At 41.5% G+C, this 14,114-nt stretch overlaps 2 protein-coding genes across 2 annotated transcripts; one reads left to right on the top strand and one right to left on the bottom strand.

Annotated features, from left to right (window-relative positions):
• Nucleotides 1-202: 202 nt before the first annotated feature.
• klhdc10 (kelch domain containing 10) lies at nucleotides 203-6,743 on the bottom strand. Its single transcript, XM_030440307.1, has 9 exons — nucleotides 6,478-6,743; nucleotides 3,562-3,783; nucleotides 3,309-3,463; nucleotides 3,035-3,183; nucleotides 2,851-2,935; nucleotides 2,511-2,577; nucleotides 2,380-2,427; nucleotides 2,123-2,262; nucleotides 203-1,729 (listed from the first exon to the last, which is right to left on the bottom strand). Exons 1-9 carry the CDS (start codon nucleotides 6,566-6,568, stop codon nucleotides 1,520-1,522), a joined length of 1,167 nt encoding a protein of 388 aa, XP_030296167.1. The 5' UTR covers nucleotides 6,569-6,743; the 3' UTR covers nucleotides 203-1,519.
• A 1,375-nt stretch (nucleotides 6,744-8,118) lies between these two features.
• Nucleotides 8,119-13,232, top strand: zc3hc1 (zinc finger, C3HC-type containing 1). The gene is given in 11 exon segments (XM_030440704.1): nucleotides 8,119-8,286; nucleotides 9,091-9,122; nucleotides 9,125-9,192; nucleotides 9,307-9,457; nucleotides 9,578-9,661; nucleotides 9,770-9,897; nucleotides 10,099-10,238; nucleotides 11,030-11,291; nucleotides 11,449-11,652; nucleotides 11,905-12,117; nucleotides 12,274-13,232. Coding segments are annotated over 11 exon segments (1,488 nt in total). The 5' UTR covers nucleotides 8,119-8,152; the 3' UTR covers nucleotides 12,346-13,232.
• Nucleotides 13,233-14,114: the final 882 nt, after the last annotated feature.

A 14,114-nucleotide genomic window follows, 5' to 3' on the forward strand; every position in this document is an offset into this window, starting at 1 on the left:
ACTGGTCCGCCTACCTATCAACATGAACCCTTTGATTTAAACATGCAAAGATGTTATACTGCCTGTATTTGTTAAATTTCAACCTCATTAAAAGTTTGAAAAAGGCACTGCAGTATAAACCAGTGTTTGTGTAAGCCTGCTACTACTAAAGCGACTCCCTGTGCAAAACATTTGTCCATATCGACAGAGAGGGAGTAAGAAGTCTGAACAGAATTAAGTCTTTATTTGAAATAAAAGCATTTTTTAAATTAACTTCAAAGAGCACCAAATTCACAGTGATGTGTTGCATGGTTTGGTTTAGAAAATGAGAGCTGCAAGCAAACAGGATGGAAATTGAATCATTTTTGAAGACACCCACCCTCCTTTGCCTTTTTTTAGGGTTAGGGTTAACCCTAACCCTTTTTTGCAGATGAGGCTGTAACATAAAAAGTATAATGGAAAATGCAGGAAATACAGCTGTTCACACATGGAACCCTCTTGAAGAATAAACAGTGTTCATACATCTTTTAGCCAAGAATAACATATATTACTCACGACCATTTTAAAGGCATACCATAACTTTTTAAAATGTTTTAACCTCCAAGCAGACACTGGCTTCCATTCATACAGTAAAAAATAAAACAACAACTTGTTATGCAAGATCCCTCAGAGTGAACACCATGTCTGCTTTTAGTCGCGTCAAAATGAAAATCAGTGTGATCGTGAGTTTCAAGCCGGACGTTGATGTTCATACCATTGGGTGGGGAAGAAAAAGCTGCTTGGAGGGTTGCGAAAACATTTTACAAAAGGAAATCTAAAAACACTACAGCATATCAGCAGTGACGGATATTGTACATGAGATCTGAATTTAACTGGCTAAAATGTGCAAGAACACTGGCATGATTCATTTGGCAAAAAAACCCCAAACACTTTCTTCCATTTTTTAGACATAAATGATAGTTTTGCTAAGAGGACCTAATTAAAAAAAAAGGAAAAAAAAAGTAAATGACCACGAATACTCAAGACAAAGTGTGCAAACAGCAATATCAGGTGATGAGAATACCTCCAGAAAAACGGATTTAGTCCTTCAAATAAATACACATGCATTCTTCCTTTGCACAGAATTCTTAAAAGTACTTCAGAAGGCGGAGAGGACAGTCTTTGAAAGTATGACATGGCAAAATAAATGATTTCCGGCTGTCACAGTTTGAAGGATGAGAAGCTTGACACAAAGGCATCATGTAAGGAACCGTGGTGGCGGGAGGGGGGGGGGGAGTCGAGTAAAATCCATAAAACATTCCACATTTATTTTCTCGATCATCACTGAAACTGCAGGAAATAAGAACAACCGAAAAAGAAAAAGGCATCCCATTGTTTTTGGTTTTAAGGCGGGGCTACGTTAGGCGGGGGAGGGAGAGGGCATTTTCCCGAGAATTTCGCTGCAAATTAATTCCTGTGCTCTGTCGTCTCCTCCCAATCCAGCCCAGCCCGTCCCATCCATTCATTCGTCCATCCTCCACTGTGCAGGGGGGGGGGGGGCCTATTTCAAGCGTTCAATGAGTTCCTGAGTGAGGCCCAGGTTGAGCAGCTGCATGGTGGGGAGTGAAGTCAGGTGAGGAAAGGCCTTGAGGAGCTTCTCCCAGCAGAGCTCCAGCAGGCTGGGCACAGCCAGCCAGATCTTAAACAGAGAGCCAGTCCTCTTGTTCTCATGGATGTTCACAACGCCGCCGTGGATGTACATGCAGCCAGCCTTGGGATGGAGTGAGCAAAAAGAGAAAGATAAAAGTTTTATACACAGTAGAGAGTTTAATACAAAAATTGACTCGGGGATCGGTTTTTAACCCTGCAATCCATTGCTTGTCTCAGCTATCTGCTTTGGAGTTCTGCTACTCACATTTGTCATCATTTCCGTCATGATTACCAAATGTAAGACCAAACTTTATCTATTAGGGAATTAGACTAAAATAAAGGGACTTTTCCTCGCCATAGATACAAATCTCATGGGTTACATCAGGTGACTAGATTACCAACTTTGTGCACAGGAAGAATGTTCCCACTGACATGAACCCCCAGTACCCTTCAAACAATAGATCATTAATTAAATGTATATATATAGAGAGTAACCAGAAAGTGTGGTACTGACTGGGGTGACAGCAGCACAGTGGAAGTAGGCCGGCTCAGGCATCACTGCTGGTAGTTTACTCCACTGGAACGTCTGCAGGTTGATCTTCCACAGATCAGCTACTATCAGCTCCCCGTTGTAGCCTCCACAGATAAATACATCTACAAACGGAGAAAAACAATCGGGGCACTGTTCATGTAGCTGGCAGGGAGTTACTTCCCACTGAAGATTTTACAACCAGAGTATGACTTTCAATCAGGTGATACGTGGCTGCTCACCATTTCGAATTTGTACACAGCTATGGCACCTCCTAGGAGCGGGATACCCTGTTCAAATGTTAGTGACACGTTAGAAAAGTTGGAATGAGAGCAAATCTGGCTTAGTTGATAATGAAGTGCAGACTGCAGACCTATTTTGTCATGAGGTTTAGTTGTAATCTCCTCCCAGGAATTGGTCTCCAGATTGTAAGCATGTATCTGTTAAAAAGAGATCAACATTTACTGCGAGTGTTTAGTGCAGTGATTAAGATGGATTTAGCTTGTGTACAAAACAAAACTGTTATAAGAATAGATGGTGTTTATACCACTCTGGTGTATTTGTAAAATCGCTGTTCTCTTTAAAAGAAAGACAGGAAAAATACCATATGTAGACCACATTTTTCTTTAGCTGTCATACAAATTAAACTGGAAGTTGTTTAAGGGCTGCGGTGGATGCAATGTTTGGTGTGTCTACCCCGTATGGTGCAGTACCTTGTCCAGAGGGTAAGATGTCCAGGAAGTACCTCCTCCCAGAATGTAAATCCTCTGTCCATCGTGTGCTATTTCATGCCTGTACCTGTGATACACAAACACAACAAGCAGCCATGTCAAAGGAGTTTTATGACACTGAAAAGATCCCTAGCTTGTATCACATCCAGGCGTTACAAAGTCGTACCGTTCTTCAGGGAGGTCGTCAGGAGGGTTGTTGGGCTTGAGGTGGATCCACTCCCTTGTAGTCAGGTCCAGCCTGTGCAGGTCTGTGCTGTAGATGTAGCCTGTTGTCCCTCCGAACACGTACAGGAAGCCGTTTATAATTACCATTGCCTGAAGGAAAAATATATTAAAAAAAGAGTTTGCAAGTTTGTATATACACTGTATCAAACTGGTTTTGGAAAACCTTCTGTTAGTTTCTACAATATTTCTACAGTATACTGATGTTATGAGGTCACCTGTCCGTAGATTCTGTTGGGCTTCTTCCCCCGACAGTTGAGCAGCGACCATCGCTTGTACTTCACGTTACAAACATGTACGTCATTGCCGTTATTCTCACCAAAGGGGATCCCAGTGCCACCAAACACCAGGAGGTTGTTGCCGTGCAAAACAGCTGAAGACACACAGTGACAAACACATTTTTCATACACTAAAGAACAATTAAACATCATCGAGTCCTTTCAGAGTGAACTATTAGATTTGATGTTTTACCTGACATAGATGCTAGCTCTGTGGGCATATAGCCCTCTGTCCGAATCTGCTGCCAGCAGCCTGTGGCAAAGTGGTACCTCCAAAGCTCCCTGAACAGTGGATAGTCTTCATTCTCTGAGCCTCCTGACTCATCGTAGTCAGGGTTGTACCCTCCGAACACATACAGGTTAGTGTTGTCAGCGACACAGCGATGCCCACTGCGGGCGGGGGGAGTACGATGAGCTGGAGAGGGAGGAGAAGTTTCTCAGCGTGAGGAGAGGAGGAGCATGGTAACAGATATCAGACAGGATGCCAAGACTGGACTGATAAGATAACCACACACAAAAGGTTAGTCAAAATTAAACACTTTGTTTAAGATAACTTAACACTACTGGTTGTATTTCTTATAGCATTTGAGTGGTCATAGAAAAAAGGAGCACATTCATCCATTTTAGGACCCAAAATCCATCTGCTTTGACCAACATGGAGTCATCACATGGTGTCATCATGCTAATTCACTGTTTAGTAGGAGTCAAATTAATGTTGTTTTTTTTTTTTATTATTATTATTCTTCCTCCACCTAGACATGCTAAAAGATATCCCAGCATGCTCTGACAGAAAGCAAACACTCGTAAATGGGTCACATTGGCTGAACCGTAAAAAATGAATACGTTCACGATCACATTGTGAGCACATTTTTAATCACAACTTTCCCTGCATGAACTCACTGTGACAGGAAAACTTTGGGCAACATTAAAAAGAAAACCCCTGATATATCCTTGCTGGGAGGCGACTGTGTGAACAACTTGTGTAGAAGTTATGCAACTACAATAAAACTGGTCAAACACATAGCGAGTAAACAATGTATGGAACCAGATGCTTAATAATGGCACTGCAGTAGTGACAGATCTAGTTTCTCTACAATGGCATTTTTGTGCATTGTGTTGAGACTCAACGTAATGGATCTGCTAGAAGACAATGAGCTGTAAAAACCGTCATTGATACTCAAGCTACAGACATTTCCTCCTCATTATACTGTGAATGGACAATGTAATGCAGTCTAAATTAAATGGCACTCTGACACTAAAGCAGAGAGGGTATGATCCCCTTCGTGTAGTGCTGTAGCTAAAATACAGGATCAGACATTCACAGTGGCATTGTCTGCAAAGCTCTGAGTTTTATAAGGAAAGCTAAGCAAATGGCAGAAAATAAAACATAATTTCAAATAATGCTCAGCCTGAGGGATTAGATGGTTTTATCAGCAGGCGCATGATGACAAAATACAGAGCATATTAAGCCGAATCTAATAACGTACCTTGTTCAGTTTTCTAAAAATAGACCTGGGGCCTACCTACGACTCAACACTGATGTTCCAACCAAACAATAAATTTTCAATAATCACGGTTTGTGATGAGCAACAATTAAGAGAGGGTGTACAGAGACAGCAGAGGAGTTTAAGAGACAACACAGAAGATGCCAGAAACACAACACAAATAAGCAGATTCATTAGTTTGGCTGTTTTGCATGATCGTCTCAAGCCTAATCAAATAGTTCGGAATCATACGATTCCCTGGCCTAATTCAGTCTAGTTGCCTCCATTATTACATTATGTTCATAAGGCAGATGCTTTTGATAAGTGCAGAGGAACAAGAGCTTAATGTTATCAAAATTTAGAAGCGCAACAGCTGAAAGTGTGCTCAGAAAGCTACACGTGACTACATGCTTGAAGTTCACTACTGACATGTGAGACGGGCCCGGACCTCCACCATCATGGCTGAAACATGAACAGAAGAAAGGTTGTAACAGTGAACAAAACATGTCTGTTTCTCAAATCTTTCTTCATCAACTATTTCTCCTGAGCTGTAATAATAATAATAAAAACGCTGTAAAATCTTTAACAACATCTCACAGCAATAATTTGGGTTCTTAAAGGAATCGGCCTCCAGTCTCTTTAAGCATTTATTAGAAATGTCAGCGCATTTAATAAAGTATGAAACCAATTAAGGGAAATGAAGGCGTCAGTTAAATGGCAGGCAATGATGTGACAGCACTACCTACAGTCGCTAGCATGGCAAGTGCCTAGTTCTGACACTGCAAATAATTTTAAAAAAGCAAAATAATCTTGTTTTGCAGTTGTCTGTGCTCTCTTCTAGGTCACCGGATATTTTTTGCAGGTTGATGTCGGTATGAGTCAGAGGGACCTGACCTGTACTCTGTACCATTACACTGCAGGGCCCCAGTTGCTGTAAGACTGAATTTGTGGTACACAAAAATGAATAACAGACAAGCAAAATGATCTGTACTGAAGGTTTGACACATCATTAAAACCTAATACTATGACAGAAATGTTAAAAAAACAAAGACGATTCAATCCTTCCTGGCGTCTTTACACACATGATGGATCATCTCAATCATGTCTATCTATCAAGTGCTGTGAACAGCAATTTAAGGTTATCTATTAAAAAAACTGAATACACCTATAATTTATGATTGATTGGATGGGAATTATGCTGTTTGCAGCCCTGAATCTATTCAAAACACAGCATTAACATTGGCAGTAATGTGTTTGCAGGTCAGCAAAACCTATCAATGACTGATTTTGTGTCAGGCCATTTACCATGTCGGCTGTACAGCAAAAAACATGATTTTACAAAAGGTGAAAGAATACGAGAGCCAGTTTTCACGTTACAACACATAGCATCTTACAAATTATTGCTAACAAGCTGTTAAAAGATAAACAAGCAGAATCTGCTGGATGCTAGCTTGAACGCTACGATTAGCAATGTCACCAATAAGGGCACAGTTTGAATTCTTAACAAGCTAACACTGTCCGTGGAGCTGCAGATATCCGCCACACGGTGTTTATCAAACCGCAAAATGTGGCAACGTTGAGTTTAAACCTGTCGTTAGCATGTCTTGCTAATGTTGATGACCGACCTGCTAACATCTCATCGTGCGGCGGCCTGCCTGTCAGTTTCTCGAATTTATTCAGCTGGTCCGTGCTGCGAGCACCTTCAGCGTCCGACATCTTCTCCCGTTACAATCCAGCCCTGAAGGATGTCACAACAAATAAAAACAACATCTGCTAAAGTGCTGATAAAACATTATAAATCACCCCACATCTCAGTCACTTTGAAGCCATTCACAAACGTTACCCCCCGGCCGTGAGACGCTTGGCCAATCAGAAGGCTTGTTATAGGACGTTGCGTCAGTAGAAAAGGGGCGGGGCTGAGCGTGTCCAAAACAACAACAGGTTTTTCTTTATTTCTGCCCCATGGCCCCAGTGTGGTCCAGAGATCTGCAGGGGTTAGACAAGGTCCATAAAGTTAAAAAGACAGTTTTAAGTTTCACAGTATGAACCCTGGCACGAGCAGAGCTGTAGCCACAATGTAGAAATAAGACACATAAAACCATGACTCCAAATTCCTCTTTAGAATATTTTTTCAAACACAAATATTCATGTTTTTGATTCCATTTCTTAAAACATATTCCAAATGACCTCAGTCTCCATATATATATATATATATATATATATATATATATATATATATATATATATATATATATATGTATATATATATCCTATCATCATGAATAGTGGTTCAAATGTTAAAAGGTATGAAATTCTGTTGCAGAATACTAAAATTTTCATCTTTATTTAGGTCTTTATGCCTAAAAACACAATGAGAGAAGCATCCTATGTATGTAATAATTCTGTAATCATAGAATGTAATCTCATGTTTATGTCATTAAAACCCCCAATTTCGCAGATATTTCCCCCTTTTTAATAAGTGTTGCAGCACAACAGTGATAACACCATGTGGGACATTAAGTGCAAACGATGGGAAAAGCAAAACAAGACATGACAAATGTACCAACAAACATGCAAAGACTCATGACATGTCCAGAATTTGTATGTTGGAGGTGTTAAAGGGCTGTGTGTGTTTGTGTGTTGGGGAGCGTATAAAGAGGAGATTTATTGGAAAGTTTTAGAAGAAGCAAATAGGAAATAGAAGGGAACAATCTGAAGTCAACAAATAATGATAATACAAAATATAACAAATGACCTCAGTCTCCATATGGGTCCCAACAGTTCTAAATGCTAGTGAACAATATCAAATAAAAACATGACACAAACATTTAAGAAACAATCCCAATGCGAAGAAATGCTTCAACATGGCTTAGACCTATCTTATATACACATTAGTACCTAATGTTTATTTAAAGAATCTGAATATCTCCTACATTGTGCTATTGGATTTAAGTGCTTTAAATTAAAACTCTCTGCTGGAGAATCAAAATGGACGACATAATGTGCATAATTTTAAAGTGAGGCAGCCAGTTCCAAAGAAATATATTAAATACATACAAACAAACGTGAAAGTCATTTTTAAGCATTTGACCATACCTCTATTCTCTCTTTTGATTAATAATTATCAATTGATAAATATTGCTAGGTATGTGCCAGCAAATATTTAAAATTAAAATGGGTTGACGGGGAAAGTACCGGGCGGGTTTGGGTGAAGCTGGTGCTCAGTACTGTTCGGTGTCTTTAGAAAGCGGAACGACTTGTTCCAGGGGGTTTATTTTCCGGGGAACTTCAGAGTCGATCATGGCGACTCACGGCGGCAGTCGTGGGGATCGTCTCGGCAATTCAAATCACCAAAAGTCTTCAATTGCGTCTCCGGAGAAAGTTCGCGAACTGCTCAATGACGGAGTGTCGTCAACAGATATCGGAGCCACCAGGTGCATTTTTCTGAACGATCTCGTGCTATCTGTTTGATTTAAAGGGGCCGAGGAACAAGTTGACATTAGCTAGTTTGGTTAGCCACTTAGCTTGGCAGCTCTGCTCCTTTAGCCGCCTTCACTCAGCGTTGATTCAAAGAGGCACATGTCTCCACAGATAAAGGGCCCTTGTAAGTTAGGCCAGGAACGGGGAGTTTGCATACAATAGTTATGTCTTGTGCTTGTATTTAGTCCATTTAGCTGACATGTTTGTGGTGGTAGCCGTCGTGCTATCGCTCGCATGCACAGTTTGCAGATAAAGGGGGTGGGGACCCAAAGTTTGTAGTGTAACACAATGTTCTGTTTGTTTTCTGTTCATTTCTGGAGTATTGTCCACTTGCTGAGCAGCCTTGAAGGCAAGGTTAAATACATTTAGTCCTAATTTTTGCTGTGCATCAACATCAGAGGCCGGCTTTGATTTGATAGGCAACAAGGAAGAAAGGAAGCCCTCCAATTTTTTTTCCCTCGGCGTTGTTACGTAACATTTTTTATCCAGGTGTAACGTTGGGTAACTGCATGTTCATGTCTTTTACTGTCCTTTCTCCAACTAACAAACCCCTCCATGCATCACTGGTTTAATTAAAATAGGCCTGCCCGAAGCCTTGCTATCAAGCTGTGCAAGTTTATTAATACACTATAAATAAGAAATCTGACAGTATACACTTGAATTTACTCAACTGCATCTTTTTTGTCATGCAAATGATAAGTCTGTCGAAGCTAAAGATCTGTTTTGTTTTTTGTTTTCCCTGGTTGTATGGATTTCAGTGGAAAAGGAGATTTGAAAGTTCTGGAAGTAAAAGCAACACTCAAGCACCTTGTGAGGCAACGAACAAAGAAGCATTTTTCTCAAGGGTGGAGTCCTATTCAATATCCTTTTACTAATGCATCAAGGCATTCCTTTTTGTTTTTGTTTTTTTCAATAGTATGCAACCATGTGATCACTAATAAATGTCTGAGCAAAACTTTCCTTAGCAAAGTCACTGTTTGAAATGGGCAGGCAAGCCCCGCACGCTGTCCCCCCTGATGTGCGCCAGGTACGGCTGGATCAACGTTGGCTGTGATATGCTCAAGTGCTCCACCTGCCAGGCGTTCCTTTGTGCAACACTGCAACCAACTATAGACTATGAAAAATGTGAGCAAAACTTTTCATCGACAGGAAAAAGGCAGTCGCACCTTATCCTGGCAATGTTAGTGTGATGTTGCCAGTCTGCCAAAAAATTAAAGGTCAAGCAACTCCCTCTTTCTGTAATAGATGAATCCCGCATTGCAGAGATATCGAGGCAGCTTCAGACACAGCATGAGAAGTTTTGTCCCTGGCCTGACTTTCCATGCCCAGGTAGGAGCAGCTGTTTTCCGATGCATGTAAATACAAAGAAGAACTGTCTTTTAACGAGACAGGGTGTTATCCACGTGACGGTCAAGGTGAATGTTGATGTCATTTCAGAGCGGTTCTGGCTTGTTCCAGCATGTGAACCATCAGCACTTCTCAATGCCTTCTTGGAGCGCTTCCAGAGCGCCTGTCTCCTTGCACAGCAGCTGCCAGCCATGAAGCCAGAGCAGCTGAAGTCTATGGTAAGGCAGGAGAAGTGTCATTTTAGATACTGACGAAAATGCTATAATGCCATGCCATACTACAGAAAGAAAAAAAAAGGATTCCAGGAGATCATGTAAAGGATAGTTTGATTAGAAAAATGGGAAGTCTAAGTGATGTATTTAAAGAAACTGAGCATTTTCAGTTGTTTACATTAAATAATGCCTACCGTTTCTTTGCAGGCACTCACTGAGGATGTTGTCAGTGTTATACTGCAGCTGGTCGAGGAAGAACAAAAAAGAAAGGGACGGACTCCGTGTTCTGAACCTTTGGCTGTCCAGGTGGCTGCATGCATTGTTTCTCTCTGTGGCTGGGCTGCCAGGTGAGATGAAACTCTTTTTTGTTGTGAATTTTCAAGATACTTTTGAATGTTTTTATGTGACACTTAACTAGTATAAATAAACTGATACTTCCATAAACTAGAGTAAGCACACTCAGAAATTGGTCTTGATTTATGCTGCCAAGTTGAATACGGCCTAAGCTCTGTGTAGATGCATGCCTTACACTGTAGCCTGATGCGCACCTCCCCCTAGAAATGTGACTGCACGTCGCAGCCACACAAACAGCAACAACTGTGATTGGTCAGCTTGGTGGCCTTGCATTTCCGGCTTGTTCATCTGATGCTTACCGGCAGTGCTAACTGGGGGATTAACTAACAGGGGATTGTGGCCTGTAGTTTCCCTAGTTAACACACCACCCTCTCTCGCTCTTTGCTGACAGAGGGTCTCTGGGGAGTAACCCTCTAGATAAAGCACCAAGGCTCGATGTCCCTCCACGAGCATCCTGGTGGCAAACACTGCCTTGCCGTCCAAGCCGGGTGACTGCCCCTCCTGCGGACACTTTGCCAGTCCACTCGACATAGCCTAGAGACACAGCAGCGAGCCGCAGAGTTCAGTGTGTTTACTGGGGAAGTTTGCCGTCTGCTGTATCACCACCGCCAACAGCGCAGCACACATTTATAACTATTGACAAGGGCATAGGCTACTTATGTGTTAATCTTCCATGTCAGGGACAGGGAAAGTGATTTAGGAACTTGAAAGGAACATGGCACCAAATGTATTCGCACTCTTCTACCTGATCAGGATGTCTGAGCCATGGATTTCTCTATTTTAGCCCAGCTCTGCACGCCATGAACCTGCCCATCCTCACCTGCTCATACTGCATGCGCAAGGTGGGCTTGTGGAACTTCCACCAGATGGAGGGAACGGGAAGCGATAGCGAACCTAACATTGTAGGCCAGTCGGCTCAAGCAACAGGTCCTGCCTTAGCGGCCACGCATGAGGGTCAGGGCGACCAGCCTGCTTCTGCCTCACCCACCCCTACAACTCCATGTCGCATGAAGCTGAGGAGCCAGGACTCCACCCGCACTGACCAGGCAAGCTTTAAGCAAATGAAGGTTGACCTGCTAAATAAGATTGGGTTGCTTATATGCATACATCACTTTTAATCTGAATTACTTTATGTTTAACAGTGGCGAATGAAATCTAGAACATGCCAGGCTGCTTTTTACCTTGCTCTGGTGTGTATTTCAGGGTGAGGGAACCTCCTCCCCTGTGGCTTTGCGTGCCCGAAGCAGAGACTCACCAAGCCCCAGTGAAGAGCTGCCAAGCCCTCTGACGAGAGGCAAAAGGACCGCATCTCGCGGTAGAGGACAAGGGGACAACTCTGGAACTGAAGGTGCTGTCAGCCAGCAACACCCTCCTAAACGCCTGTGCCTCTCATCACTTGGTGGTCCAGTGAGTAACATTACTGCTGATTTCATAGTGATTTGTTTGTAATTTTATTTTGGCCCTCTGTGCAGAAGACAGATGCTATATTCTTCTCCAAAGAATGATGAAAAAAAAACAATCACACTTCATCCCTTATCAATATCAAGGCAGGCCAGTATACTCAAGTTCCTAATGCTAAATTAGTTAAACAGGGTTTCGTACTGCCTACTTTTACTTGGCTATTCCAACCCGCTCTTTTTACCTCCTCTTGTTTTTCAGGATGAGCTTCTGCATAAGAATGCATTTGACCCCCTTGCTCAACACAGAGACTGGTGTCCCTGGATCTCTGTGGGAAAAGAGAATGTGGATCCAGGGGCTATACCCTTTATGGATAGAGATGTGATGCTTTATCAGCAGGGCTGGAAGGCTGCTCTTGACCTCCTTGTGCCCATGAAGAAGAACTCTAATACAGCAGGAAATAGTCCAGGACAGGTAGGTTAAGACTTCTGAACTTTGCATTCTATAACAAAAAAAAAAAGACACACATTCTCCAGAACATGATGCATGGCAATACATGATATGGCGCTTGGCTATGTAGCTTTCAGTTAAACAATATCTGACAATTCTTTATTCTCTCTTTCCTCCCAGGGCCCTCGTGACAAGTCCAAAAGGGTGTTTGATATATTCCGTCAGTGGCAGGTATCCTCTCCGTCTCAGTAGACTGTTTCCATCCAAACAGCATCACAACACTGAATCGATGAACTGACCTGCACTGTTTTTGTGGTACAGAGTCCGCAGTACTGATGACAGGATTGTCGTATCATATCGATGTATGCCATCCCGTAAAGTCGTGTTTACATTCAAAGTGTTTCTCGAGGGAAAAGAAGTTAATTGTGTCTTTAGGCAAATATATGAGTGTATTCTCTGTGAAAAATGACATATGTGAAGGATGTCTGTGTTGCGCCAAAAGGTCATGAAAATTGGGATGTGCAACTAATTGGAGGGGGCTTTTATAGGCCTTGTATCATGTTTTTACAGAAGTAGTGGTCAAGAAATAGAATACATCTCAGTATATCAATTGGCCACAGGTAAGGCACCTACTTTTAACCTCACATGAAGTCTCGTTCGGCAGTATTTCATGACATTGTGATGTTCCAGATTTCTGTGGAATAACGAGACAAGCAGTCCCTGATGGTGAGAAAGGGCCAAATGGCTTAACACTGGAAAGGCAATGTTTACCTTCATGTATGTTGAGTCATTTGAGGGAGTGGTAAACATTAACCTCAGATAAGCAAAAAAAACTGTGAGGAAGTCGTTTTTGTGTGTGTGTACTGCTGTGGATATGAGTTCTCTTTGAAAAGAACAATCCTTTTGGTAGTGTTTAAATGTTTGTTTTCATTTAGTCAATGCTAAAATTCTGCTTACTGCAGGCAGGTAGAACCATGTGCCATGAACTTCCAACCTATTTTGAATTAGATTCAGGTTGCCTGTACTTTCTATTTGCCTTCCTACAACATTTCATTGATAATTCAGTCATCTTTATTCTGCATGTACTATTATCTCCATGGAATTTCCTAAAAAGTGTTTAATAAAATGCTCTTCTGAAAGTTTGTTTCACATTGCATCTTGTTCCTCTGACATTTCAATTAAACAATAGATGACAGAAATACATTATTGTAAATTCAGGGGGATGCATTGAGTATTTTCAGGTATGGCAAATATTTGTATACTCTTTTGCAGCTTACACGGTTACTAGCGGGTTCCTTATTGATTTCATATGAATGTGATTCTGGATTATTAACTCGTCTTTTCCATTTGCTGCCATACAGTGTGTTGCCTCAGTCACTGGCAGCCAAAAGAAAAAAGAAAACAACAAATGTTGGCCTCTTTGGCAGGGAGGAATGAGAGTTACACACTGTGTGTTTCTTTTATTTGTCTGTTTTTCCACAAATTATTGGTATGCTTATTTCACTGAATGGTAGCCTTGTGGCATTTAGGAATGAAAGCAGGTCTGAGGCTGTGCTTGAAGCGGTGGTATATTTTTTAGCTGTGGTTGTAAACGTTCTCTTAATTAGGCTATATTTATATGCTATTTTACAAATTTTTTTTTTAGAGTACTCTGTAGTATGATTTGTTCATTCAACGAAAAGACAGCAGCGATTAGCCATGTTACTCCCCCCTTAAACCCTCCCAAAACATCACAAATCTGTGTCATACCGCTTGTATGTTTGGGATCATGTTTTCCTTCAAGGACAGCGGTGGCCAGACATTTTGAGGTATAAATTCTGGCAACCAACATTTGGGTGTGTCACTTGCCTCTGGTGAGAGAACATGGAAGACAGGCAAAACCAAGGCAGAGCTAGTGCCACAGCATTGAGAGCAACCTTTTTAATAGCAAATCCCTGAAGAATTACCAATAGCAATAGCTTCTTCTATGTCTTGTTGTCTTTTCATATAACTTTCAAATTCCCAAATAGATGTCATCAATG

The sequence above is a fragment of the Sparus aurata genome, chromosome 14 (assembly GCF_900880675.1).
Source record: "Sparus aurata chromosome 14, fSpaAur1.1, whole genome shotgun sequence".
In the NCBI taxonomy this organism is placed as follows: domain Eukaryota; kingdom Metazoa; phylum Chordata; class Actinopteri; order Spariformes; family Sparidae; genus Sparus; species Sparus aurata.

Bases quoted from the DNA above. Each gene is read 5' to 3' on its own strand.
- klhdc10 (XM_030440307.1), bottom strand. From the start codon at position 6,568: ATGTCGGACGCTGAAGGTGCTCGCAGCACGGACCAGCTGAATAAATTC. The intron at 2,578-2,850 runs GTACTGCACCAT...TCTTTTTAACAG, and splicing joins CATCTTACCCTCTGGACAAG to ATACATGCTTACAATCTGGA. The intron at 2,263-2,379 runs GTGAGCAGCCAC...CTCCGTTTGTAG, and splicing joins CTGTGTACAAATTCGAAATG to ATGTATTTATCTGTGGAGGC.